Raw genomic sequence first — 26,050 nt, 5'->3', positions numbered from 1 at the left:
ACCATAACCTAACCATAACCTAACCATAAGCCGGTGGTACACTTACCAATTTGCATAGGAATTTCAAGAATGTCCGGCGGCCGGCGGCCGCAAACGCGATCACACAAGCAGTATACGCCGATGGACAGCTTAGATCGTCATGAATCCGCCGGTATAAACCACTTTCAGATGTGATTACCACAGCGAAAAACATTTCGTGGTGAGCGGCACGAAAAACATGATGAAATCGTGTTGGTGCGCACGAAACCGAAACTAAAACTTACGTGACAGTTTCACGAATCCCCGTGAGACCGGGTTGCAGCCATTTTTACAGTTTACTTGCAGACACAGACACAGTTCTGACCTTGACCTGCTTCCAGAGCTTCCAGCCACATCTTGGAGCTTTTATATGACAACTGAACAAACTCTGATAAAAAGAAGCCATGAAATAGAGCTGAAAATGGGTGTAGTAGTAAGAAACTTTCACCAAAAAAACAACAGAAAAAGGACTTGTCAGTCAAGATATTTGAAAGGCCGCAATATAGTTGTGAGCAAATATGTGCAAAAATGCCCCAAAATATACACATTGCTTTTGTTTGACCCTCCTGTTATGTTATGGGTCAAATTGACCCAATTTAAAGCATAAAAAAATCGGAAAAAAGTGTTTTTTTGGTATGAAACTTCCTCTTCTTGGCTTAATAAGTGTAATTGACACATAAAATGAAGTTTCACATATATGCAAACCCACCCTGAGCAGAATGTGTTAATTTATCAACTCCTTTAAAAAATCTAAATGAAAAATAAAATTTAAAACAAATCAATGTCATGTAAAACCACTGTATTTTCGATGGAATTCTTTCATTTGTACATTAAAAAAGCTACACTAAATACTAAGAGAAAGGGTTAATAATGAGTTCATAAAATGATATAATCAATGTTTATTGGGTATTTTTTGGTTTCTGACATTTTTAGACAATTAAACATCACTGCTGTCCCTGAGAATCAAACCAAACAGGAGGGTTTAAAGCATTAAAAAGCAAACTAAGGAGCGTCAGATGTTTGTTTGTGTCGCATTTCCTTTTGAAGAGCTAATTTAGGAAGGAGAAAAGAAAAAAACAGCAGTGCATCATGGGAATGTTTGATGTTTGATGGGATGAAGAACTACATCCTGGTCTTTAACCCTGCTGCAGAGATGCTTTGTTATCTGCTCCGACACACGTGTTCGCTCGGTAAACATTCCGCTTTAACATCACACACACACACACACACACACACACACACACACACACACACACACACACACACACACACACACACACACACACACACACACACACACAGATCATTTGACAAGAGAAGCCCTGGCATGTTGTGTATGCTGGCACGGCTTAAAAGTGTATGTCACTGTCTGTATACCTGTGCCAGTCTTTGTGTCCCTGGTGTTCCCATGCCAGTCTCCTCGCTGGCAGGAACCAGGCAGAGCTTTTGGGCACAGCGGCGAGTATTGTGGGCATCCTGGCAGTCGCCGCAGGCCCGTCCGAGGTATGCAGCCCCTCGCGACTATCTGCACGCTGTACGGCTAATTAGACAACAATAGGAGCCGAGAGGACGGCGTCCAGGCGAAGGGGAGGAGAGCGAACAGAGGGTGGAGCAGGTTGCGTCGTTCGTGTTTTGTTTCTTTTTTTCCAAATGTGGCGGACGGAAGGAACAATGAGCCGGCTGTGAAGGAGCCTTGGTTTCTTCTGCTACATCCAGCCGCACAGAAGGATGAGCTTCAAGCACAAAGACTGGAATTGAGACAAACGAGCGTCAGCCGAGGCGCTAATGATTAATGATTGTTACCTGCTGGAAGCTCCTGCGTGGTTCTGACACATTGGGAAGCTTCGGTGAGCTGCTAACAGGCACATCTCAGATCTAACTCTGATTTAATCTCTATATGAGCAACACTGATGCTCTCATGGAGCACAACGAGGAAGCAAATGAGTGAGTTTCCCAGCCTCAGACCCATTGCTCTGCAGCAAAACAAGTCTGAACGTGTATTTCCAATGAAAATTCAATTAGCAGTGTAGTTACTTATAGTCAGCATGTAAATTATTTTTTTCTGTAATTTCACTAGTTATTATCTGTTATTTAAAATTCCAGCCATTTTCAGTACAAAAATCGCTAATATTCTATTTGTAAATAAAAAATATGATGAGAAATACAGGGCATATTGGACGCGCATCGCGAGGTGCATTTCCTTGAAAACGACCGATTCGTGGATTTTATACCGACTTCAGGACATGTTTTGGACAAAATAGTTTACGGGCTTGTTTCGTCTGGATGTCCAAGGTTGGATTATGGCCGTTTTTTGTGGACTATTTTCATCTGTGTGTAATAATGAACCTGGAAATGTGAGTCGCGCTGTGTACGTTGAAGCCGTGTATAGAGAACGGATGGATGGATATTCGTTGTTTGTCGGACAAATGTGTTTTTATTACCCGCTGTGGTAATCACATCTGAAAGTGGTTTATACCGGCGGATTCATGAGAATCTAAGCTTTCCATCGGTATATAGTGTTTGTATAATCGTGTTTGCAGCCTTCGGACATTCTTGAAATTCCTATGCAAATTAGTAGGTGTACCACCAGCGGTACACTGAAGTTTAACAGGTTAACAAAACAGGGAAAATCTGTAAATAACAGGAAATTGTTCTAGATAGAAACCACTTAAAACAGACGTTTCTCTTTAAAGTACAAATTTTCTTTGCTTTACTTTCGGTTTCCTGCACGTGTGATGCTCAGATGTTTGTGAATTTATTTCTTAGCAGCATCGTCGTGTATTTGCCTGCGTAAATCATGTAGAGTTTTTAGATAATGTGACGTTGAGAAAATGTTTTCATTCATGCAGACAGATTTCACAAATGAGACGCTGTAGCTGCTGCTTTTGTTTTCCGCTGAGCCTCCACACTGACATATTTCTACCGCAGTCTGAGCTTTTTCTGTGCAGTTCTTTCTCATTTACCAGCTGGAAGTCCAACCCTCCTGCTCACCTGCAGGGAATCCGTCCCAGATCTCCAGCCAGTCGTATCGGCAGAGGGCCCCCGGCGGCGGCGTGGTGTCGGGTTCCATGTCGAAGCTGTCGAACTCCACCACGATCTCCGACATCTTGGGGGCGAAGATCATGAAGGTGCAGTCCAGGTTGTTGGGGTACTTCTCTGGGAAGCCCGGCGTCTTGATGACTCCTCTGGGGAGCGTGAAGTTCCTGGAACATTCTGGACCTGCGAGGGGGGAAGTCGACACAGATGAGTTTTTAAAACGTCAGGAGGTGTTTGTTTGGATAGAGTGAGTAATTCTCGCTCGGACAGAGGTGTGAACCCTGAGGGGGGTCGGAAAGTGTTGTCACATCAATGCCGGTTCGAATAGGAGCTGAAATAAGTTCTCGTCTTGTAATAAAGTGTCTCTGTGTGTGTTCTGTGAAGGAATAATTACCCTTTCTTGGCTCATAATGGCCTAAAGGCATGCAGACGCTGCAGGAGATTAGATGTTGTCTATTCTGATGTGACTAAGCAGACGAGTTGTCTCCATGTTGGTCTGTAGTCTAAATACGACCTTCTCCCAACTACAACACATACCTAAAGATCACAGAGAATGCTCAGAAGTGATGCTGCCATTGCTTGCATGAACTGCTGCTCTGTCAGTGTCACTTCTTCTTTCTGTTTACTGCATGTGTCAGATAATCAAGGTTTTGCTTTTTATTAGCATATTGTGATGTATTTTTCTGCATAAATCTTGTACAGTGAATTTCATATGATCTTTAATTTACAAAACGGTGAACAAACCATTGTGCAAAAACAATAGTCACCATTTTTCAATCCTTCAGATACATTTTTCATTCAAATAATGGCAAACATCTTTAAAATATTTGTATCTTTTGCTGATGAACGTTTCAAAACTATGCAGGCGAGTTGTCTCCATGTTGGTCTGTTATCTAGTCTGACCTTCTCCCAACTACAAAATATACCCAAAGATCAGAGAGAATCCTCAGAAGTGATGCTGCCATTGCTTGCATGAACTGCTGCTCTGTCAGTGTCACTTCTCCTGATATCAGTAAACGTTACTCGCAGCCTAAGTCATCTAGGTCATCCTCCTCATCCTCTCTCGACATCGCTGAAATTCCACAACATGTTCAAAGGTGCAACTTTAAAGCACCGAATATCTTTTTATCGGCTTTAAACTGTGCTGCCAGATTGTCATTTCGGGCAACTTTACTTTGGGTTGCTGCTGCTGTTTATGGCATCCACTGAAGTTTATATTTCTGACCTTTTCTGTCGGCCGCGGCTGAAAAGGATACAGACATTTTGGAAATGCGCACATAAACCAAACGCCATCAGAGTCTGACCTTTGTGAGCGTCTGGAGCTTTGGCAGCTTAAGCCACTTTTACAGCTCTGACCTCTTAACACTGTCTTTTTAAAGTCTTTAGGGGAGATTTTCTCAGAAAAATATGGGGAAAATCTGGGAAAACATTGCCCTTTCAGACAAGAATTTCCCCCTTTTTTATTGTTTATTAACCGCTTGACATCACCACTTCTCATCTGCATTAAATTGAAACGATTTCTAAGAATCATGCAACAGACTCGGAGGGAGAATGTTTGTTTGTTTGGACAGAATTCATGTGATTTCCTCCTAATCAGTCGACTCGGCTGTGACTGGTGTCCTCCCAGCTCGGAGCCGTGTGTGTTGTGGCTGGGATGGAGGGGTTGACTGGTATTTATTGATCGACCTACAGGCAGCAACATACAGACGCTCAGAGAGACACAGCCGGATTAAATCATTAGACACGTCTCAACACTCACACGCAACCCTATAAAACCATCCAACCTCAACCTCAAAATATCGCTTTCCCTGCAGTACACAGAACACGTGCTTCAAAGACATGTTCAGTGTTTTTATGAGTGGATTTTTTCAACCATATGTGTTGCCTTTACTGGAATTTGTGTTTCAATACACTGTAAAAAAAAAAAAGGTGGCATCCTGTCACACCCAAACATTGCACAAACTGTGAAAATAACATCAAATATCTAAAATAATTAGATTATAAGCTGATTAAAATACAGTAAGACAGTCAAACATCGTGAAAGAATTATTTTTGTAAAAATAAATGGCAGACTTTCGATTATCACATTATTAACAGTTTACTTTTAAAAAATATGTAAATTAATACTACATTTTATAAAATATCTGCAATTAAAGAAAAATAGAATCTGTTTTAAAAATTCAGTCTTTGATTAACACGCATTTTCTTTCAAATATAAGCCCTCATCTGTAAAATAAAAATATTTTTTCTTAATCAAATGCAGTGAAAATATTGTAATTTAACAGTCAAGCATTATAAAAGAATTAATTACTAATTTATAAAAATAAAGAAAAAATACAGATTTTGGATTTGGTCATTATTTACATTATTATTGTTATTTTTAAATTGTATGTTAAAAACACATAGAATGTAACTAATGTCCACATAAAACTCTGTTTTGTTTTTTCTAAATTAAAGTAATTCATCCATTTATAATGTCTGACTGTTAAACTACAATATTTTCAATGTATTTAAACAAACAAAAATCTTATTTTACAGATGTTTGCTTGAGTTTCAAAGACATTTAATGGAACTTAAAGACAGAAATTATTATTAGAATTATTTTTTAACAGATTCTCTGTTCTGTTAAATTACAAATATCTAGTAAAATTAGGAAAAAACAATTAACTGACATGTTAAAAAATCTAAAATGTAAATAATGAACACATACAGTTTGCATTTTTCAAATTAAATTTTTTATTTAATTCTTTTATAATGTTTGACTGTTAAATAACAATATTTTCACTGAATATAAATTAACAAAATATTATCATTTTACAGATGTTTTCTTGTATTCATGTATATTATGTATTTTTAAAGACTAATATTTACAACTACTTTTATTATTTTATTTTATTTTTTAAATTTTTATTTTCAAGTTGATTGAATTTTTATTTAATTTTTGTTTTATAATTTTTTCTCTTCTTCTTTTTAATAGTTATTTTATTATTCTCTTTCTTTATTCCTAGTGTGGTATCAGACTCACAATCAGAATCACTTTATTCATCCCCAAAGGGAAATTCAGTATCAACAGCTGAAACCAAATTCCTTGTATGTTGTGTACACACTTGGCCATTAAAGCTGATTCTGATTAAATAGTTTGTGAGCTTAAATTATAATTAAAACCATTTCTTCATTCAGGGAGACAGATTTCACAGATTTTTCCCTCTGGCTGCTTTGTTTCTCTACAGCTGCACATGATGATACTTTGCCTTAAATTTTTGTAAGAAGGTTTCCAAGAAACGTGATCCTCGTCTGCGGGACAACAGAGCCCACAGTCTGACCTACTAGAGCCGTGTAAAAGCCTCACAAACATCACATGCTATGCTCGATCTCTGGATTTTATAATGAAACCTTTCAAAAGTCAAAGCACGTGACAGAAGCACAGACAGAGCAGACGGGTGGTTTCAAGTTTGTCCACGCTGTTTGTGAAATTTCTGAGCGTCGTCTCGCATCAGTCAAACCCCGGCCAGCGCTTCACGCCTTTGCTTGTCGTAAAAGTGACGCAAGCGACGTTACAAGACGGTGAGTGATGTGTGGCGGTGAGAGGCGTCCACATGGGTCAAGCGTCCCTCGAAGGCAGCAGCAGAGAGCGTGTCTGACCGAGTGTTTTTGAGGGGAAGGAGGTTTCTGGTGTCGCCTGGCCAGATGTGACCTGCATGCCGGTAAACACGGATCCACACACAAATAGAAACACAGACACACACACACACACACACACACTCGAGCAGACCCCTCGCTGTTGACACAGGTGGTGTCATTAAAAGGGCGACATGATAAATGATGAGGAAAGACGGGCGGCAGGGGATGAGGCTTCGATCCGGCTCAGCTGGCACACTCTGGAGTGCAGATGGGTTGCTTGAATCTGGGTTGAGAAATCTGTGATGCTGGATGTGTGTCGAGGACAGAAATGAATGTGATTTTATGGCACAGAAAGCTCAGGATACGAAAACTCATCATGTTTTTTGTTGGCATTTAGTTTGTTTTAACCGCCTGAACCCTGAAATCCACCAGCAGGTCAAAATGACACGATGTGTTTTTAAAAATGTATAGAAATGACACCATTTAAGGGCTGCACAGTGATCAGTGGATAGCACTTTCATCTTGCAGCTGGAAGATCCCCGGTTAGCATCCCAGAATCTTTCTGCATGGAGTTAGCATGTCCTCCCTGTGCATGTATGGGTTTTCTGAAGACACTCCGGCTTCTCCCCACAGTCCAAAAACTGAGGTTAATATTGATTCTAAATTGTCCGTAGGTGTGAATGTGAGTGACTTGTTTGTCTCTGTATGTAACCCTATGATTGACCAGGTGTCTCCTGACTTCACCCTAAGTCAGCTGGGATGGACTCCAACGCCCCACGATCCTAATGAGGATTAAGTGGTATACAGATAATGGATGGATGGACACCATTTATCAGAACCAGAAACTCTAAGACAGAAAGAATTGTCAGATTATTTTCAGTTTCAGGAGGAAGAAAACCAAAACAGCCATTGAGAACTCTTTCCTACCCTCCTTACTGCCATTTTGTACTGTAATTCACCTCATTGCCAATTTGCACTTTGTTTGCACTAGTATATAACTATGTTTGCGATTTCCTTTCATTCTATTTTATTCTTATTACTTTACTTGCTCAAAAATTTGGGGTCACTCAGACAATTCCATGTTTTCCATGAAAACTTACACATTTATTCATGTGCTAACATAACTGCACAAGGGTTTTCTAATCATCAATGAGCCTTTCAACACCATTAGCTAACACAATGTAGCATTAGAACACAGGAGTGATGGTTGCTGGAAATGTTCCTCTGTACCCCTATGGAGATATTCCATTAAAAATCAGCTGTTTCCAGCTGCAATAGTCATTTACCACATTAACAATGTCTAGACTGGAATTCTGATTCATTTAATGTTATCTTCACTGAAAAAAACGCCTTTCTTTCAAAAATAAAGACATTTCTAAGTGACTCCAAACCTTTGAACAGTAGTGTGTATATTTATATTTATATTTATATAGGATTCCACTAAACCAGACTTACTGTACTGAAGCTGCTGCCTGATGTTACATTAGACAGAGTTCAGTGTCTTTATCCACCAGAAGTATTCATTTTCACTCAGTAAGTTTTCCTTTTCTTCTCTGTAATTTTTACACTTCATAAAGTCGGGCCGGATTGGACCCTCTGTTGGCCTGGTTTTGGCCCCTGAGCCGCATGTTTGACACCCCTGATCTATAGCACGTAGAGCAACCATTTTTTACCCCAGTATTGAAAGAATGTTGCACGTTAAATGCAGATTTTTTTTCCATTTTTGTAATGGAAACTTTGGTTTTTCCTTTTTTTTTCTGATTTATGTCGTCATAGGTGCATTAACTGCTGTTTCCATAGAGGTGCAGGACTTTATACTGCACAGGAGCTACAAATCGGCCAGATTAAAGCCAAAAATAGTGTAAACTAAACAGCATTCAGAGTCCGCATACCTCCACCAAAGCTTGTGTTTCATTTAAATGTGCAAAAGTGTTACAAAATTCAATTAAATTTGTATAAACTTTGAGATAAAACACATTTAATTCGTTTGACTTGATGTGACTCCAGTGTACCATTTGAAGTTTAAACGTCTCACAAAAGAAAAAAAAGCTCCTTAAAAAGATCAAATGAGCCAGAAATATCTTTGTATATGTGAGTGTGTTTGTGTATTTGTTCTAGGAGGCTGCATACACGGTGCGCTGAAGCATGTCTGTGTTATTGTGTTACGTTTCCAACACGCCGCCTCTTATCTCCCATCGGCCCGTCCTCCGCCCATTCATCGTTTTATCAGCGACCCTTCAATCAGCTGCAGCTTCAAGAAAATAAAAATAAAAAACTGAACCGCCGAGACAGACATGTGTTTCTGGTTTCTAAACCTGCAATAAAACAAGAGTCAAATATAGCTGCAGGACGACGGCGAGGCCTCGTTTATGAATGAAATGCGCCGTGTGGTCTGCAGAGGGTGGAGTTACGGTTTAAAGAGACGGATGCAGCGCCGCAATCATTAGTCCTGAGATATAGCTGCCGCTGCCAAGTGGCATCTTTAAAGCCAAACATGTCATCTGAATGCTTTTTGTGGGACTGTTTGGGGGTTTTCTTGCCTGTAATGAAAGACGTGGAGGAGGAGGATGGAGATGAGGGACGAAGCCACAGACAAGAATCTAGAAAAGGTAAGCAGACACACATGTGGCACCAAGCACTCAAAGAGGAAGTACTACAATCTGATTCTGCTTTAATCAACCACAAATGTCATTTTTATTAAGAGCAGCCATGTCCAAGGTGGTCGTAGTCACAAGAAACCGACACTGACTGAAGGAAGCTGCAGTTTCCTGTGTGAAAGTCTCACTGAGAGTCCAACTGTCCACAACTTCCTCACAGAGAGGGTTAGTGACGGTAAAGCAGCATCACACTGTTGCTGCCTTTGGAAAGCTCGTCTTTACTGGCACAATCAAGATGATTTTTGTGTAAGAAAGTACAAACGTAAGTCATTTCTGGGTGTTTGAACATACAAAAGCTGCAGTGATTTTATCCCAACAATCTGGTTTCCTGGCTTCATGTTGTGCAAACTTAGATTAAGATGTTAATTTAGAGACAAGTGTACTTTTATCCATCAACAAAAAAACCCCTGCTTTTTCACAAAGCTTTTGTTTTTAGCATAATACATAATAATATGCATATTGCACATGTACAGAAAACCTCTTTTAGATTCTACAAATGATTCAAAGTTATATTGTACATATAAGCAAAAAAGTAATTTTATATATATTTTCAGCATTATTTTAGTATTTTTTTCTGTATTTTTACAGTCGAGAAAAACATTGATTAAATAAGAAAAATAATCAGTAAATTCACAAATCTAGTGTAAATTAACACAATTTTTAACTGTAAGTAAATCATGTAAATAATTTTTAAAGAAAAATTGTATACTTCCATGGATGTGTATTTGATGGATGAAACTGTTAAATTAGAGATAACTTAAAGAATTCCAGAAAATTTCAATTCAAAAAAAGTTGAATAAAGATGTTTATAGTAGTGTATAATATCTATAAACATTGGTAAACTATCACTGTAGCGCAAGAATACCAACCTGAGGTATCTGTTTCTCACATTTTTCCTCTGTGATAAATCCATTCATTCTAAAGATCAGAACACTTTTAACCATTAATATGTTAAACTAACAAAAACATTTGTAAAGTTAACTATAAAAGGCTAATTTTACACTTGAAATTGTGCAAAATTAACAGTAGACTCTTGCAATTTGAAACTGAATACGACAGTATCTTGAAGTCTTTTTTGATTTTATTTTAAGTTAAGATCCTTACATAAAATTACATGATAAAACTAGACAACTGATAGCATTTTCTCAAATATCACACGACTATTTGCATTTACAGCATTATTTGACAATGTCTATCGTCAAGTTCATTGTTTTAATACATGTAAATATCCTTCATTATACATTAAAAAGCAAAAAAAAAAAGTTATTTTCAGCTATTTTACTGCATTTTTCTGGTACTCCAGCTGCTTTTTGAAACAGTTTGTAGCAAAGATTCACGACATAATGAACTTTAATCTGCAGCAGTGACTGAACACACTTAATTATACATATTTAGATGTATTTAAAGGTCTATATTTCTTTTAAAATCTTTCATTATTGTCACTTTTCAGTTGTATTATGTACTAAATGTTTGATATATGTGAACAATCAGCGCAATAAAGTGAAAAAATGACATATGCAAAACGTCTAATGTCCAAAATTGAGTCGTTTTTGTCGTATTGTGTTGGTCTGAGACTTTAGGGTTGATTGATTGATTCACTGTTAGAGGCAGAAAAACAGAAAGACATGAGATTAAAGGACAAAAACAGAAAAGAAATGGACACAAAGGAAGCAGTTTTGTGCAGGGCCTAAAGCCTGTTTGTAAGCAGAGCGGCGGCTCCATTTAGTTTCAATACGCTGCTCTAACTGTAATGGATTTTAAATGTGGCGAGAAGCAAAGCGGCAACATGGCAGGGGGATTACCTGAGTGAGTACAAGTGCTGTTTTTAACTTGTTAGGAGGTGGAGGACCCGTATTGAGGCCAACGCACACATTCGCACAGACTCTGTCCTAGTTTCAGCCTCCCGTCTCTGCCAGAGCATCCATCTCATCTGCAGGTCACCCCTGTTGCCTCCAAGGACAAACAGCCCATTAGCTAAATGAGCCTGGGGTCTCTTACACCTGTCTGCTGCACGCACACACACACACACACACACACACACACACACACACACACACACACACACACACACACACACACACACACACACACACACACACACACGCCAAGGAAGCCACACTGACAGAAACGCTAAACCACACTAAAAACACAAAGCACGTCCATATACAGTGAATGTAAAAAGGTCGATCTGAACAAACATGAGTGAATTCCAGGCTGGTTGTGAAGCAGCAGCCCTATGCACTCGACAACAACAACAACAGGAAAACCGTCGCTCTGTATCTCTGACGATCACAAGGTGGGACTAGAGGCTCTCAGACTCGATGTCTTCCCTTCGTTCCTGCCGGAAAGATCCAAGCCAGCTCAGATTTGCTCATTTAGAAACTGGTCAGACAAAGTCACCACCAGCAGCAGAGTCAGTAGCTGCTCTGGGTCACACAGACCGAAGTAAAATATGCGGTTCAAGGGTCATTTCTGACCAAAAGTGTTTAAAATCAGGCTAAATAACATATTAGAACGGGAGTAGTTCTATGAAAAACCTGCCAAAGATTAAAAACACTTTTTTCAACTAGTGCTTCACTGTTTGTAGTCCGAATCAGCAACTAGTTGTCTAAAGGGATTCTTCATTCAAATTCAGCTTTACCTTCAGCTTTACTGATAGTTTTGAGGTTTTTAGTCCAAGATTTCACCAAATCCAAGAGACAGGAACATATTGCTCCTGTTTTATCCTCTTTGTGTTGACTTTCAGTATGTTTTAGGATAGATTTTAAGATTTTCTGTCACTTTTAAGGCCCTTTATAGCCTCTCATAAAGCTAGTATTTTCTTGTTTACTCTTAGCTTTATTGATGTTTTTTGTTATTAGTTCAGAATTTAAAAAAAAACACTAAGACACATGACCACAATATTCCTATTTCAGTCACTTCATATTGGCTTCCTCATATGTTTTAGGATAGATTTTAAAAACATATGAGGAAGCAGTTGTTTATAGGGTTCCTTCAAGCCAGTTCACACATATTTTCCTGTTTACATGTTGTTGTATTGACAATTTTGAGGTTATTAATCAAGAATTTAACCAGAACCAAGATATGGAATCACATTGCTCGTTTTAACATCTTTATACTGGCATTTGGTATGCTTTGAGGTAGATTTTACGATTTTCTAGTACTTTCAAGGCCATTTATGGCCTCTCTTTATTCTAATATTTTCATGTTTACCTTTACTGATCATCTTCTATTAGTACAAAATTCAACCAGAACTAAGAGACACAAACACATCACTCCTATTTTAGCCTTTATGTTGGCTTTCAGTATGCTTTAAGTGGATTTTAAATTATTCTGATCACGTTTTAAGACCCTTCACAACCTCTCTTAAAGCTAGTATTGTCAGGTTACCTTTAGCTTTACTGATAATTTTGAGGTGATTAGTCGAGAATTTAACCAGAACCAAGAGATCCAATCACTTCACTCCTATTTCAGTCTCTTTATATTGGCTTCCGGTATGTTTTCGGATAGATTTTACGAGTTTGAAATCATATAAGGCAGCAGTTGTTTAAAGGGTTTGTTCACACAAATTCTGAGCTATTTTCCTTCAGCTTGACTGATAAATTTTGGTTATCAGTCCAAAATTTTACCAAAACTATGAGGTACAACTGCTACTCATGTGCACTAACTTGTTTATATATTCATAGATAAAATAAAACATTTAAAAAAACGTTTTATTGTATTTGTATATAGTGTGCCATTTTCTATTTTCATCTATAGCTGGGAGTCACCAATCATAATGTCACTGTGTGGAAACACAATGCCAATAAAGATTCTTGATTCTTGATTTACAATAGAATCACTCCTTTTTCAGTCTCTTTAAACTGACTACTAGTATGTTTTAGGATAGATTTGAAGGTTTTACTGATACTTAGAGGGTCCTTTATGACCTCTATTTAAACTAAATCTCTGACCTTTTAGCACCAGTTATACACTGTGGGATCCAAAATTTGAGGTCTTTTCCTTCCCACAACATATGTTCCTTCTTAAAACATACTTGATCTGAAAGCCTTTTCTGATTTTACATGAATTTGAACTTCTGTTGTACTCTTATATTTCTTTCAATAATACATTCACCTGTTCTCATCATGTTGTGTTTTATTCGCCTTTTAAAACCTAATGATTCTACAACTTATCTGTTTTATTTTGCTGCCTCGTGAGGCCTTCTCATAATGTGAATTTTGAAAAACGCTCTAAAAAATAACTCCTATTAATATCATTTTCTCCATTTTAATCCACCAGACTTTTGCTAACTTCTAAATTCACCATCACAGGTACAGAATTCAGCTATAAATGATCCAAACTTCTACTTTTTCTTTAAGTAAATGGGAAGGTGACCCCATAACTCCCCAGATGTCTCTGAATCCCAATCTTATCATTTCTACTCGAGATCAAAGCTGAAATATAAATCATCAGAATCTTTGTGGAAGCTACATCTTTTTTTTTTTTTAAAAAAACCTTAATGAAAAATGTTGAGGAGGACCAGCGTCCCTTCGATACTTTGCTGACCTACTTTTAAAAGATTTATTACACTGACTTTCTAATAACATCCTGTCATTCATCAGTCACGGCTACACTTTGCACCCTGAAATTAAAGCCGATACGAGCAGATCTTTTTTTTTATTTTTTTAAAGTTTTGGTATCAGAAGTTGAGCTTTACTTTGTAGATCAGAGAAGAGACGAGTGAGGAGAAGCTTCGGCTGGGCCTCTAACCTCGCTCCTAGTGCTGCTGTTCTTCTTGTTTAAGCATAAAAGAGCACTTGCCGATCCGTTTTTCATCGTACAATACGGCACTTTCTAACATGAGGCCACCTGGGGATAGTTATTTCTGGATCCTGTGATTCTGTGAATGGTTATTGCTCTCTAGGGTGCAAATGCATGTTCCCCTTTTTTTTGTTCATCTGATTTATCTCCAGTCCCCATTGGTGGAAAATTGAAGTGGCCACAGGAGACTCTCCGCTTTGGCGGCTTCTCAAGTGGACCCAGGAGGGGAAGAAAGCAAATACAAATGTAGGACACGGGAGCAAGGTTCCTTCCTTGTCGGCCAGTGTTTATGTAGGTCCGTCCTGCTAGCATCCTGCCCCAGCTGGGACTCGCCGTTCCTCCGATGAGTCCTGGGGCCTTCGCGTTTATTTGGCCCGAAGTTTAGAAGGTCAGTGTACCAGAGGCTCAACCGCGGATGTCAAACACACACACAGAGGGATATTTATAAACCCGAAGTTCTCAGAAAAGGTTGCGACACGGTGGAAGTTGCAGGGTTTATCAAACAACAGAGAAATGCTGCTCATGTGTGCCGTTTAAACAGCTATTTTGATTTATTACAAACGTGTTTTGGGGAAGTTCACTTCTTGTTGCCTAGACTACTGTAATTCCCTGCATGTTGGTATTAGGTAATCTCCCCTTCAGCATTTTGCTTTTTCACACCACCACACAGAAACTGAGCTACTCCTGTGCTTCAAATGTGACGTGGAAATGATCTGTCTCTATGTTACGCCTTTAAAAACCTGAACTCGTCTCCAGCTCTCCAGTGTTTTCTCATTTGAAGCAGCACAAACAGGAATTTAAAGCACAGATAAGAATAAATGTGTTTCATTTCTTTCTGCTGCTGTCCCTGTGCAGCCTGCCTTCCTCATAAAATATGCAAAATGATTAAAAAACAGATAATGTTTCATTGTATGTAGCAGGGTAATGCATGTCATCGATCCTAAAGCGACTCTCTGGAAACGTGGCTGAACTACAAATGAAGTTAAATTGGCTCTTTTCCATGAGGTGATTCATCAGCAGAGTGCATAAAAACAGAACAAACTTCAACACTTCAGATTGAATCCACACATCAACACGAACCTGTCTTGAAGACCTCGTAGCGGACGGAGAATCCGGCTCCGTGGGTCTCGTAGTCGGACACGAACTTGATGAGCAGCTGGCTGCCGCTGGAGATGATCGGAGACGGCGCGATTTTCCCACAAAACTTCCCCAACATGGGCGAAGACTCGTCGCCGCCGTTGTAAACCTCCACGTAGTCGTACCTGCAGGAGAAAAGAGAGGAGATGTGGGTTTGTGTTGCTGCAAAACATTTGGACGCAGATAAGCTGATGTTTGAGTTGAATTTTGACGTGAATTTTTCTGTCCTCCTCTCGGGCTTTTCAATAATCTGTCTCGATTAGATGCTATTTACAGATTCATTCCACTGGTTTTACATGCAGCCACAAATGTTTAACACAAAGCGGCCGCTACAAACTGCAGGAGCTTCGATGGAAGATGCTACCAAGGTGCATTGTGGGAAGGGTAACTCGGCTGCTGTTTCTTTTTAAAACCATTTTTTGCATCTTTATGGAGCACAATGTGAAAAGAAACATTAATAAAGGCTGCTGTAAAGTGCAAACATGTCCTGAGGAATGTGGAGTGTGGCACAGACAGATTTTTAAATAGCTTTTAGACACAACCACACTGTAAAACCACAACAAAAGGACATCATATTCGTCTCTCTTAAGCATGTTTTAGTGACGCCGAGAGCTCCTGGATTTCGACTGAACCGAGGCGTTTCCCTAAATACCGATCTGGTCAGCTGACCGGCTTTGTTTGAAATGTTTAGTCTTCTTGTCTTTAAAGCTGATGCTGCTTCTGGGACAAAATCATAACAGCTGTCAGAGAAAATTCCCAGACACAACGACAGTAAAATGAATTATTCAGCTGAAGGTGAAAAGGGGAATACATCTCAAAGACAAGCCAACCAGATTAGACTAGACTCTAGATCATCTGGAAAGTCTCACAAACTGTATGATGTCTAACCTCGTGTTTTGTTCCATATTTTCACTGGAGTGCACCTAAAGCAAAACAACACTGTGTGCATGTTGTCGCTGCTCACGGTGATAAGAAAATATCAGCTCTTTTCTCGAGTGCAAATGAAAAGAAAATCAGATTTAGCAAAGTGCAGTTGCGAACCGAGTCAGAGAGTCTGTAAGATTGGATGCGAGGCTCTCTGGAGAGGGAGGCGGCGATAACAGAAATATGAACACATGGCAGAATGAAGCACCGGGAGGCTGGTCGGATCCCACTGAGCTCACCGAGAGACTTCATCAGTCTCAGCTGTCGGCTCGGACCTCCCACCACCGCTGCAGCGTCGCATCCTTTACCAGCCGACACCCTTCTGTCCACCCACAACAGCTCAAGCGTGAGTGTCTGTGTGTGTGTTTTTGTGTGTTTTGTGCACGTTGGGTCCGACTTTGCCTCTGCTTTCTTTAATGTGTTTGCATGAGTGAATTCTTAAGAGTGTTTGTGTCTCTATGAGGATGTGTTTATGTCTTGATAAACACCTCTTTATCCTCCCTCACAGAGTCTGCACAACTAATATGCAAGGTGGATTCTGGACTAAAGGGCTGATTGCAAAGTCCAAAAACTCAAACTAAGACTCACCTTCAGTGCAAATTAAATTAGAGCACACCAAATTAAGGTGGACTGACATTTAGTAAATAAAATGATGTAGTGATATTTAGTTTTCTGCACTTATATATGCAATGTGATAGAATACAGAAGTTTTTCCACATGATGACTTGTTTATTTCTATCAGGAATTCATTAATCATTAGATTAGTGTAACTCTGTTTCCGTTTGGAAATGAAGGTGTCAAAATATTCCGCTGATTGGAGCAAGTGAAAAAAAGAGAACACGCAACAAGAACCACGTTTAATTCAACTTCCTCAACACCAAAAACCCCATCCCAACAAAGAACGCAGAAAACATCATTGAAACTGAACATAACCAACCTACAATCATTTAATATAGATATACCTACAAAGAAAATGAGCTTGCGCTGAGCACAGGCATGTGCTATGCATGTGGATGTTATGTACGGATACTAAACTGCGTGACCTAAATATGTAGCGGGTGGCAGGAATTGATGGGACTTGAAAACACCCCCCAACAATTTAATCAATTGTCCCCTGCATTATTTCTGACAGATAAGTCCCTGTAGGTCCACAGTGGTCAGTTTGTAGTAGGATCACCATCATGTGATCGTCAGCAGGCAGCTGATGCACGGTTCACATGTTGTCATGGTTACAATGACGTTGTGCTGTTATCTCACAAGAATACAGAAATTGTTAACAAATTATGTCATTTCTGACCCAAGGACCAAGGGATTTGATTTTGACCTTTCCTGAAAACTTTATCCACATCCCTTGGTCCGTTTTTGAGTAATGTTGCTAACAGACAAACAGACAGATGGACAAACGTGTGCCGATTGTCATAAAACTCCGCCCCGTTCTTCGGTGAAGTAATAAAGAACTGTAATTTCTCATATGGTGCATCACTGACAAAAGCATCCAAAATGTTTTTTTTTTTTTGCTTTGGAATGCATTTAGATTCTAATTCGGAGCTTTGTTTGATGATTTAAACAGTAATACAAATAATTCCTGTCGCCTCGTCCAATGCAAAGCTCTGACGTAGTGCAAGTTTTTGGCTGACATCATTATTTCTGGAGGTGAAACATTTCCACACAACTGACACAACATTTCTTTGTGCAACCGTATCATCCTTAGAGAGGTTTCTCACACCAGTTTCATGCTAATTTCTAAAAACTCGGTGTATCAAAGAGTCTTTAAATCAGAATAAAGGCTTCTCTTGCAGATTTGATTTGGAAAACTAAAGTTTTCCTTTAGTATCAAGCAGCCAAAAACAGTGGCAGCATGATGGGTTTCAGTTAATTCACCTTAAGTCAGTCAAAACAGAACAATATATCATGCACCCCTTTTCCAGAAGGTCAGAATTGACTTCACTGGTGACTTTCTATTTTGGCTTGTGAACGTTTGTGGCCTTGCAATGAGCCTGTTTCTTCTGCACAAGTTGTTCAGTATGTGAAAAAAGTTAAGAAACACTTGCAAAGATACATTTCCCATAACTGATTTGTTTTTTTAACTAGGAATCATCGAAACACATGCATCTCTGTCACAAAAAAACAACAACAATCATGCATTTTGGTTCTTTGACAGATTTATTATAGGTCGTTTTTTTAAAAAAAAAGACAAAACCTGCCATAATACACATCGTTTTGTGGTTGTAAACTTTTGCTTTTTCAGGACTAAAGACGGAAACTTTTGACATGACTTGAAGTTAATTCTTTAAAAAAAACAAAAAAAAGAAGTTAATTCTTGAATTGCAAACAGCAGCTTACTTTAAAGCTTTAGGAGCTCCAAAATGTAGACGAGACTGCCAGAAAATCTTGTGTTTTTTAGATTATAAAGATAACAGCCGAAATAAACAAGAACCGAGAGTAAATTGTGCGATGCCATTATCCTTCCTACTCTGTCCAGCTACACAAAAAATCTTCAGGTTTAAGGTCCGACCTCTTAAAAACTTTGGTCTTAGCGAGAGAAAGCATGACAAAAAAGCACATTTCAACCTTTTATTATGAATGACTCTCGGTAGTGAAAATTACAGGATGGAGGTATTTAAGCAGCCCAACATTTTTTACATCTCCCTGTGAGGATAATTGAGCTGATTTCTGAAGAAATGCTGTGGTCTGTAGGTTTTCACTGGAAAACTAATCAAGAAAGCAGAGCCACATCTCTTTTACCCTCACTACCTAACTTTCTGCTGGTGTCGCATACCAAGTTGCACATATCAGACGTGTTTGATGCTATCAGGAGAGTTAAGATCCGTGAAGACTCCTGACAGATAATCTGAGCCGACCATCAGTCCTTTCCCAGCTCCAGATTTCCCCGTTTGGCTGTCAGAGCGGGAAAACCCAGTGGAAATCAAGAAGAAAGCCCAGGATGCCTCAGATATCAGGGGTCTGAGAACATGTAGGATGGAAAAAATCATTCTTCACAGCAAACATCACATGATGACGATGACGTTTTCTTCTGCTCCGGTTTATCACACGTCAATGTGTGAACATTTGTCTTTTATTATTGCCTGAAGGCACTTTGTAGCTGTTTGAGGAAGTGCTGCACAAACAAAGCGTATTAGACAGAGCTTGTTAAATGATATACACAACCTCTCCCTCATACAGCCAGCTGTGGAAACAATTCGGCCTCTTAAAGAATTCCAGCCGATGTGGGTAAAAACAGATCAACAGTAGCTGCAGAACTGGTCGGTATCATCTGTGGTGATCTGGAGTCAGACAGAAAATCCATACCAGCTTTGGGGTTTCTGTGTTTTCAGGCCGAGTCTGACCTCCGACCGCCCAGACAAGAGGACACAAAGTTTTCCTGAGGAACTTTTGGTCGAGTATCAAATTATTCCTTTAGCGCGGCAGCCTGCTGGTCTCAGGTCAGAGTGTGAGGAATCACAGGAATTTATGTCTAATGAGAGCCTTAATTTCGAATGCACAGATTCAAAAACAAGCCTCCCGACCTGCAGCCAAATAAATAACCATATTTGCTACAGCTCAGCTACAAAAGATAAATACACCTTTAACATATTCCCACAGAACCTTTCATCAGGTTTTGACTGAAGCCAGACGGACTGACGATCTTCCTGACGGCTAACAGCATTAGCATCCAGACAGACGGTTTGTTAAAGGGGAACTTCGGTTTTTTTCTCGTTCCAAAATCGCGCGATAGCTCGCGAAATCGCGCGATAGCTCGTGAAATCGCGCGATTTCGGAACGAGATTTGCTTTCTAGCGTCCTGAGATTTGGATACAGGCCACAACAAATAGCGATCGCCAAGTAATGTGGAGGTTTTCGTTCACTTCTCATCTCTCATATGTTGTGGGACACTCGTTGAGACTATCCGAGCCGGTCAGTGTGGGAAAAAAAGCACATTAGGGCGGACTTTGACGCGGGGGGGGGCAAGTTGCCCCATACTTTTCGCTAGCTGAGCTGCTCGCTGAGCTGCGAAGCTGCCTGCCTGGCTAAATACTGGAGCTATGTCGAAAATTCATTTCTCCATCACTCACATGTATGAAAAGACACATGAAAACAGACCCCAGGTTGAAAAAAAACGAAGTTCCCCTTTAAGTTTCAAAGAGTCTCTTCATGAGCATGACATGGGGAATTTGCTTTTCTCTCCCAATCTGTCACAGACATATGGATTAAAAGGTTCTGGTGTCTATATGTTAACGACAAACAACATGCTGGACAGAAAAACAAAGCTACTGTGTAGCATTAAGCTCTGAGGATTTGTCTGGATTTACCAGAAACTAATCTTTTAGATCACAGTGGCGCTTTTTGGGCTTCTGGAAACTGAAGTATTAGCAGTTCAAGGTCTTGAGCAAGTGGACGGAGCCATGAACATAAATCGATTTAGCGTGTTTTGAAAGATTCCCAAGAAAAAGCAGATTTTCTAAATGTGCAAGTAGGCTTTTATCAAAGATTATTTTGTGTCTTTAGGGAGGAATAGCATAAAATGAAGCTCCGATGTTGCTGTTCAAATACTAAATCTGCACATTTAAGGATGTTGTTAGATTTACTTTCACCAAACCAGTAATAAGATGCTTCTATGTTCATAACCTCAGCAATTGAAACTGCGAAATACAGCTGCAAAGATTAATTGATTAATCCAATAGTTGCCAACTGCTAAATTAATCAGTTTGGGTAATTTCTAAACAACAAATGTCAAAATTCTCTGATTCCAGATTCTTAAATGTGAATATTTTCTTGGTGTATTTCCTCTTCTATGACAGTAAACTGAAATACATTTGGCTTGTGGACAAAACAAGACACTGATCAACATTTTTCACCATTTAACAGATTGATAGAGAAACGGATTAATCAGCAAGAAAAACAATCATTAGTTGCAGTACTATTGGAGAAACAATCGACACAAAGTTCAAAGTTTACCACCAGCAACCAAACATTAAGCTCAGTCCTGCTTCTACATCTCATTCATGCTGCAAGTTATTTATGTAACTAACATCAGGATGCTTATTTCTGCAGCGAAACCCTCTGAAAACACGATTATTAAATTAGATTAATAAACAACCTTAACACCGCCACATTCCTCAACTTTCCATTTGGTGAAGCATACAGCAGCCCTCGGACAGCTCGGGGCATAAACACAGTTTTCGATGTTTAAATCGAGGTATGTGTGCCGCAGGTGCACAAAATCTGCTCCTCCTCTGACTTTATTTTCCCTCTTTGTCTCTGAGTCTTAGTCTCCATGTGTTCGGCTTTACATGCCCGGTGAGAAATGGACTTAAGTGCTCACTTGTAAAGTCTTAGTGCCGACGGTGATGTTTAGGTGATGGCATTTTTATTCATAGCATCAAACTCCCACCTCTCCTCCCTGCCTGCCTGCCATGACTTACAGAGGCTCATAAAACCAGAGCCATTGGGAGAGAAAGAGGCGTTGCTGCATGCAGATGGCTGCGCTCGCCTCAGTCGGTCGCTGCAGCTCGTCCTGCAGGCAGTCGGTGTTTACACAGACAGCCCGTTTAATGAAGTGGCTCTGTCTCTTCACACTAAAGTTAAGGAGAGTCTCTGAGTCGGCAGCCTGCTCTGCATTGCCTCACATCACTTATTAACCACACCGGCCCTCCCAACGCAGCAAATGCTTTGCTCAAGGGCAGAATAGCCGCCGTTTAAATGAACATCTCATGCTATGAACCATGGCGACGGTAAATGGTTAAAAGAAGTGCAAGGAAAGGTCAGAAAATACTCTTCAAGATGCTCTACAAACTACTAATAAAACAAACCCTAGAACGACTGATTTATTCAGCAAGAGCCGATAATTACGGCCGTTTTCCTCAGAAAAATCAGACAACTGGATGAATGATGATGTTTTACCCAACTATGCAATTTTCACTGAGAAAATGTGACCCCAAAAATCCCTGTTTTGTTCTGATACTTTTACAATATTCCAGTTTGATTTACTTGTGAGAATCTCTCTGAATGCCATCCTCTTGCTGCTCTGATGCCGTAATCCAGACGATAGAAGCTGTGGCTTTTTAGCAGAAAAAGCCCAGAAATGCACGTATTTCTTCCCCCTGGGTTTTGCTTCTCAGGCTATTTGGTATAAAGCATGTGATTGGTGGAGGTTGTTGTGGCCAGGAAGCTCTCCAGACACGACGCAGAGCAGATTAAACTAAAGCTTCTTTGTTGGTGTGACTTCCGCCTGTTATTCTAGTAATTTCATTTACAAACTGCGCAGTTACTCCGTCAATGAATGGGGTGGACTTGTGTGATGATCGGCATACGTTGGTCTGTCTGTCTGTCTGTGTGAAATATTACTCAGAAACCGAAAAACAGATTTGGATGAAATTTTCAGGGAAGGTCAGAGATGACACAAGGGCCACCTCATTAGATTTTGGTAGTGATTGATTTGTTAACCCGTTGCACTTCAGTGCGCTTCAGTGTCCCGCCGGCAGTACACTTACTAATTTGCATAGGAATTTCAAGAATGTCTGAAGGCTGCAAACGTGATTATACAAACACTATACACCGATGGAAAGCTTAGATTCTCATAAATCCGCCGGTATAAACCACTTTCAGATGTGATTACCACAGCGGGTGAGAAAAACACATTTGTCCGACAAAAAAACGAATATCCATCCATCCGTTCTCTATACACGGCTTCAACGTACACAGCGCGACTCACATTTCCGGGTTCATTATTACACACAGATGAAAATATTCCACAAAAAACGGCCATAATCCAACCTTGGACATCCAGACGAAACAAGCCAGTAAACTATTTTGTCCAAAACATGTCCTGAAGTCGGTATAAAATCCACGAATCGGTCGTTTTCAAGGAAATGCACCTCGCGATGCGCGTCCAATATTCCCTGTATTTCTCGTCATATTTTTTATTTACAAATAGAATATTAGTGATTTTTTGGACTGAAAGTGGCTGGAATTGACTGCAGCTTAAAGGGTTAAAGACTTCTGTATCATTGTGAAATAGTGGCACGTTGTCACTGTAACCATGACAACAAGTGAACACTACGTCAGCTGCCTGTTGATGATCACATGATTGCGATCCTATCATGAATCGACTGCTGCGGACTGATCGGAACTTACTGGAAATAACGACTGTCTTGGTGGAATACTTCGCTCTCTGAGTGCTTTTCTCATTTTTTTCTTGTTTTTTCTTTTTTTCCAGCACTGATTAAAAATTTAAAAGGCAATGATCCTGATACAAGAAGTGATTCTATTTTTAAAAGATGCAAATGTGTCACCAAACATATTGCTTAGTATAAATTTGGTGCTCATTTTTAGGAGCAAACAGTGACAACACATAAACAAAACCAGAGTGAAGACAGATTTTTCAACAGTGGTCTGAATGTTATTATAGAAACAGAACAATAATCACATCTATAATTATCTGGGTTTTTTTGCTGGATTTGAACACCTTTTTAGCTAAAATGTGTGAGAAGTCCTTAAATTTCTTACAGTAATGGAAAACTTAGTCATCTTTAGTTTTCGGTAAACTCTAAAAACTGTGCGATCGAATCAAAAACTGCTGAAAAAGAAAGCGACTGGAACCAGAGTTGCATACTTTCAGTTTTCCACTGTTTCTGCAGCCAAAACTCTGCTCCTGACTTTGACTCTAAAAGCAGTAAAGCTTTATTTAAAACTACGAGAAGCGGATGGCTCGAATTAACACAACTTAAAACAGCAAAGAAAAAAAAATCACACCTATGTATTTTCACAGATTAAAAATAAATCCAATTCGCTGCAGCAAAAAACCAACAAAAGAAAATGTGGTTATTAAGACGTGACAGATACAGTCAGCGCAAAGCAAACTGACCACAGCAGCGACCGCTCAGCGCTGACCATTATGCCAAATTTAAAACAAATGAGGATGTGGCAGATTACCACTTTAACTTTAAATAAATAAGCTCCAGACAGGGAAGGGGGAATTTTTCACACAGCCCTGAATTCCATCCCGCCTCTTTCGCAAAGCTGCTGGAGTCCTGAGCCATAAGCAGACACCCTCCACTCGTACATTGCAGCTCATTAACATGCTCGCCGTGTTGTGCTGCGTTGTGTTGTGACGCCTCCTGCGGCAAACGTCTTAAAGCAACATCTGGAAGGTATCACCGGAGCATTTACGGGGCGAACTCAGAGCTGTTGTTACTGTTGTTCGCCTCCCGCAAAGCAAAGCGAAGCCGGGAGTGACTCAGTGTTTCTGCAGAGCTCCGTCATGCCCCTCTTTTCCCTCCGACGTTCATTTATTCCATCCACCTCTCTTTCCCTTCGTCTGGATCTGTGTGTGCAGACGCCGTCTTCCTCTCCAGACGTTAAACGCTTCTTCCAAGAGCTTCTCTACATGCAGCCCAAACCAGATCTTCAGGTGTTAAAGTTTGATCTACTGCTGTAATAAACTTCTTGGCATGCCCACTTTTCTCCAACCGGCCTCATCTACTTCTGTCTCCTTCAGTGGTTTCCTTCATTAGCCAGAATGGCCTTTAACAACCTCAGCAAAAAAAAACTTGTTGCACTCCGCTGCAGACAGAGAGCGGCGTTGAAACAGTGTGTTGTGTCCAGCCACGATTCCCCAAATTCAGCACATAGTTGTGACGCATCATTGTCCCTTATAGTGCAAAATTAACTTCACCAAAACTGCAAAATGACTTTTTCTTTAATAGCTGAGCCTGAAGTTTGCTGCCGATGCGTCAAATAGCTAAAACACAGTCTGCTGTCAAACTGTTTTCTCTGGACGTTTGCCTGAATACAACATAGATTCACCTTTTCACTGGAAACAGGAAGTCTCACCAGATAAAAAATAAACTGCAGACAACAGTGCAAACAGCAGTTTAAGGGTGAGCTCACTTCCTGCTTTCATGAGTTATTTCTACCTGACTGAGCGCTAACACCGGACACGATGGAGCACACATCGTAGTTTGTACGAGGCACAGTGCTTGTTACATCTGTTTTCTGTATCATTTTACTACAGTTACCTCTCACAAAGCAACTTAGACGTTCAAAAACAAGCCGTACTTCGATAAGATTAGCATAAAATGAAAGTACCTGGGAGCAAACTTGAGAAATTTCGCAAAAAAATTTTAAAACAAAGAGTGAATTCATCTCATTTTTACATGAACTGCTTTAGAGCACGAAACAAGGCTGCATTATGTTGCAAGAAGAAGCTGGAAACAAAAGCAGCTGCTAGCGAGATACTAAAAACATACAAAGAAGAAGAAATGAATAAAACTTTGGAGAAAAATGGAGGGAAGTCTAAGGAAATTGCAGGAAAATTGCAACTATTTCACATCAGCAGGTATGGGTTTCACGCTATCCATCGACAAAGACAATGAAAGAAGCAAAAACAGCAGATAAATCATTTAAGTTAAACGTTTAGTATGTCAGAACCTTTTACTAAAAGGCATTTTAATCTAGTATTATGTGCAAGAACTCTTTTTTAAAAGTTGGAAACCACCTGAAGTGAACATAAAAACGTTTTTGCTAATTTGTATTTCCCTTCAAAATGTGCATAAAAATGTCACAGAAATACAGCTACAGTTGCTATCTAAGCTTCATTCAAAACAGAAAGTAGAATATGTGATAAATCTTCTCGTGTGAGGCCCAGGTCCTCTCAGGTACATTTAAAACGAGTCTTTTGTTCACATAAACTCGTGGTCTGCATTAAAACACCACAGTCTTGTTAAGTGGTTTTGTCACTTTCGAAGGCCAACTTTGCTCTGATTCCCTGGAGACTTAACCTAACCTGAACCCAAACCGCCAGACTACAAGCCTGACCCCCAACTCCAACCAAGTCAACCAATTTAATAGTTTTC

General features: G+C 39.7%; 1 protein-coding gene across 1 annotated transcript in view; it reads right to left on the bottom strand.

Annotated features, from left to right (window-relative positions):
• The window catches only part of LOC110954670 (neuropilin-1a-like), a 117,747-nt gene that overhangs the window by 69,284 nt on the left and 22,413 nt on the right, over positions 1-26,050 (bottom strand). Inside the window, exons 3-4 of the mRNA XM_022199299.2 lie at positions 15,216-15,397; positions 3,010-3,237 (exon numbers count right to left, since the gene is read on the bottom strand). Coding sequence (XP_022054991.2) covers positions 3,010-3,237; positions 15,216-15,397 — 410 coding nt within the window. The remainder of the gene's footprint in view (positions 1-3,009; positions 3,238-15,215; positions 15,398-26,050) is intronic.

The sequence above is a fragment of the Acanthochromis polyacanthus genome, chromosome 9 (genome assembly GCF_021347895.1).
Source record: "Acanthochromis polyacanthus isolate Apoly-LR-REF ecotype Palm Island chromosome 9, KAUST_Apoly_ChrSc, whole genome shotgun sequence".
In the NCBI taxonomy this organism is placed as follows: domain Eukaryota; kingdom Metazoa; phylum Chordata; class Actinopteri; family Pomacentridae; genus Acanthochromis; species Acanthochromis polyacanthus.
Note: the sequence above shows the minus strand (reverse complement) of the source record. Positions and strands in the feature narration are given on the sequence as shown.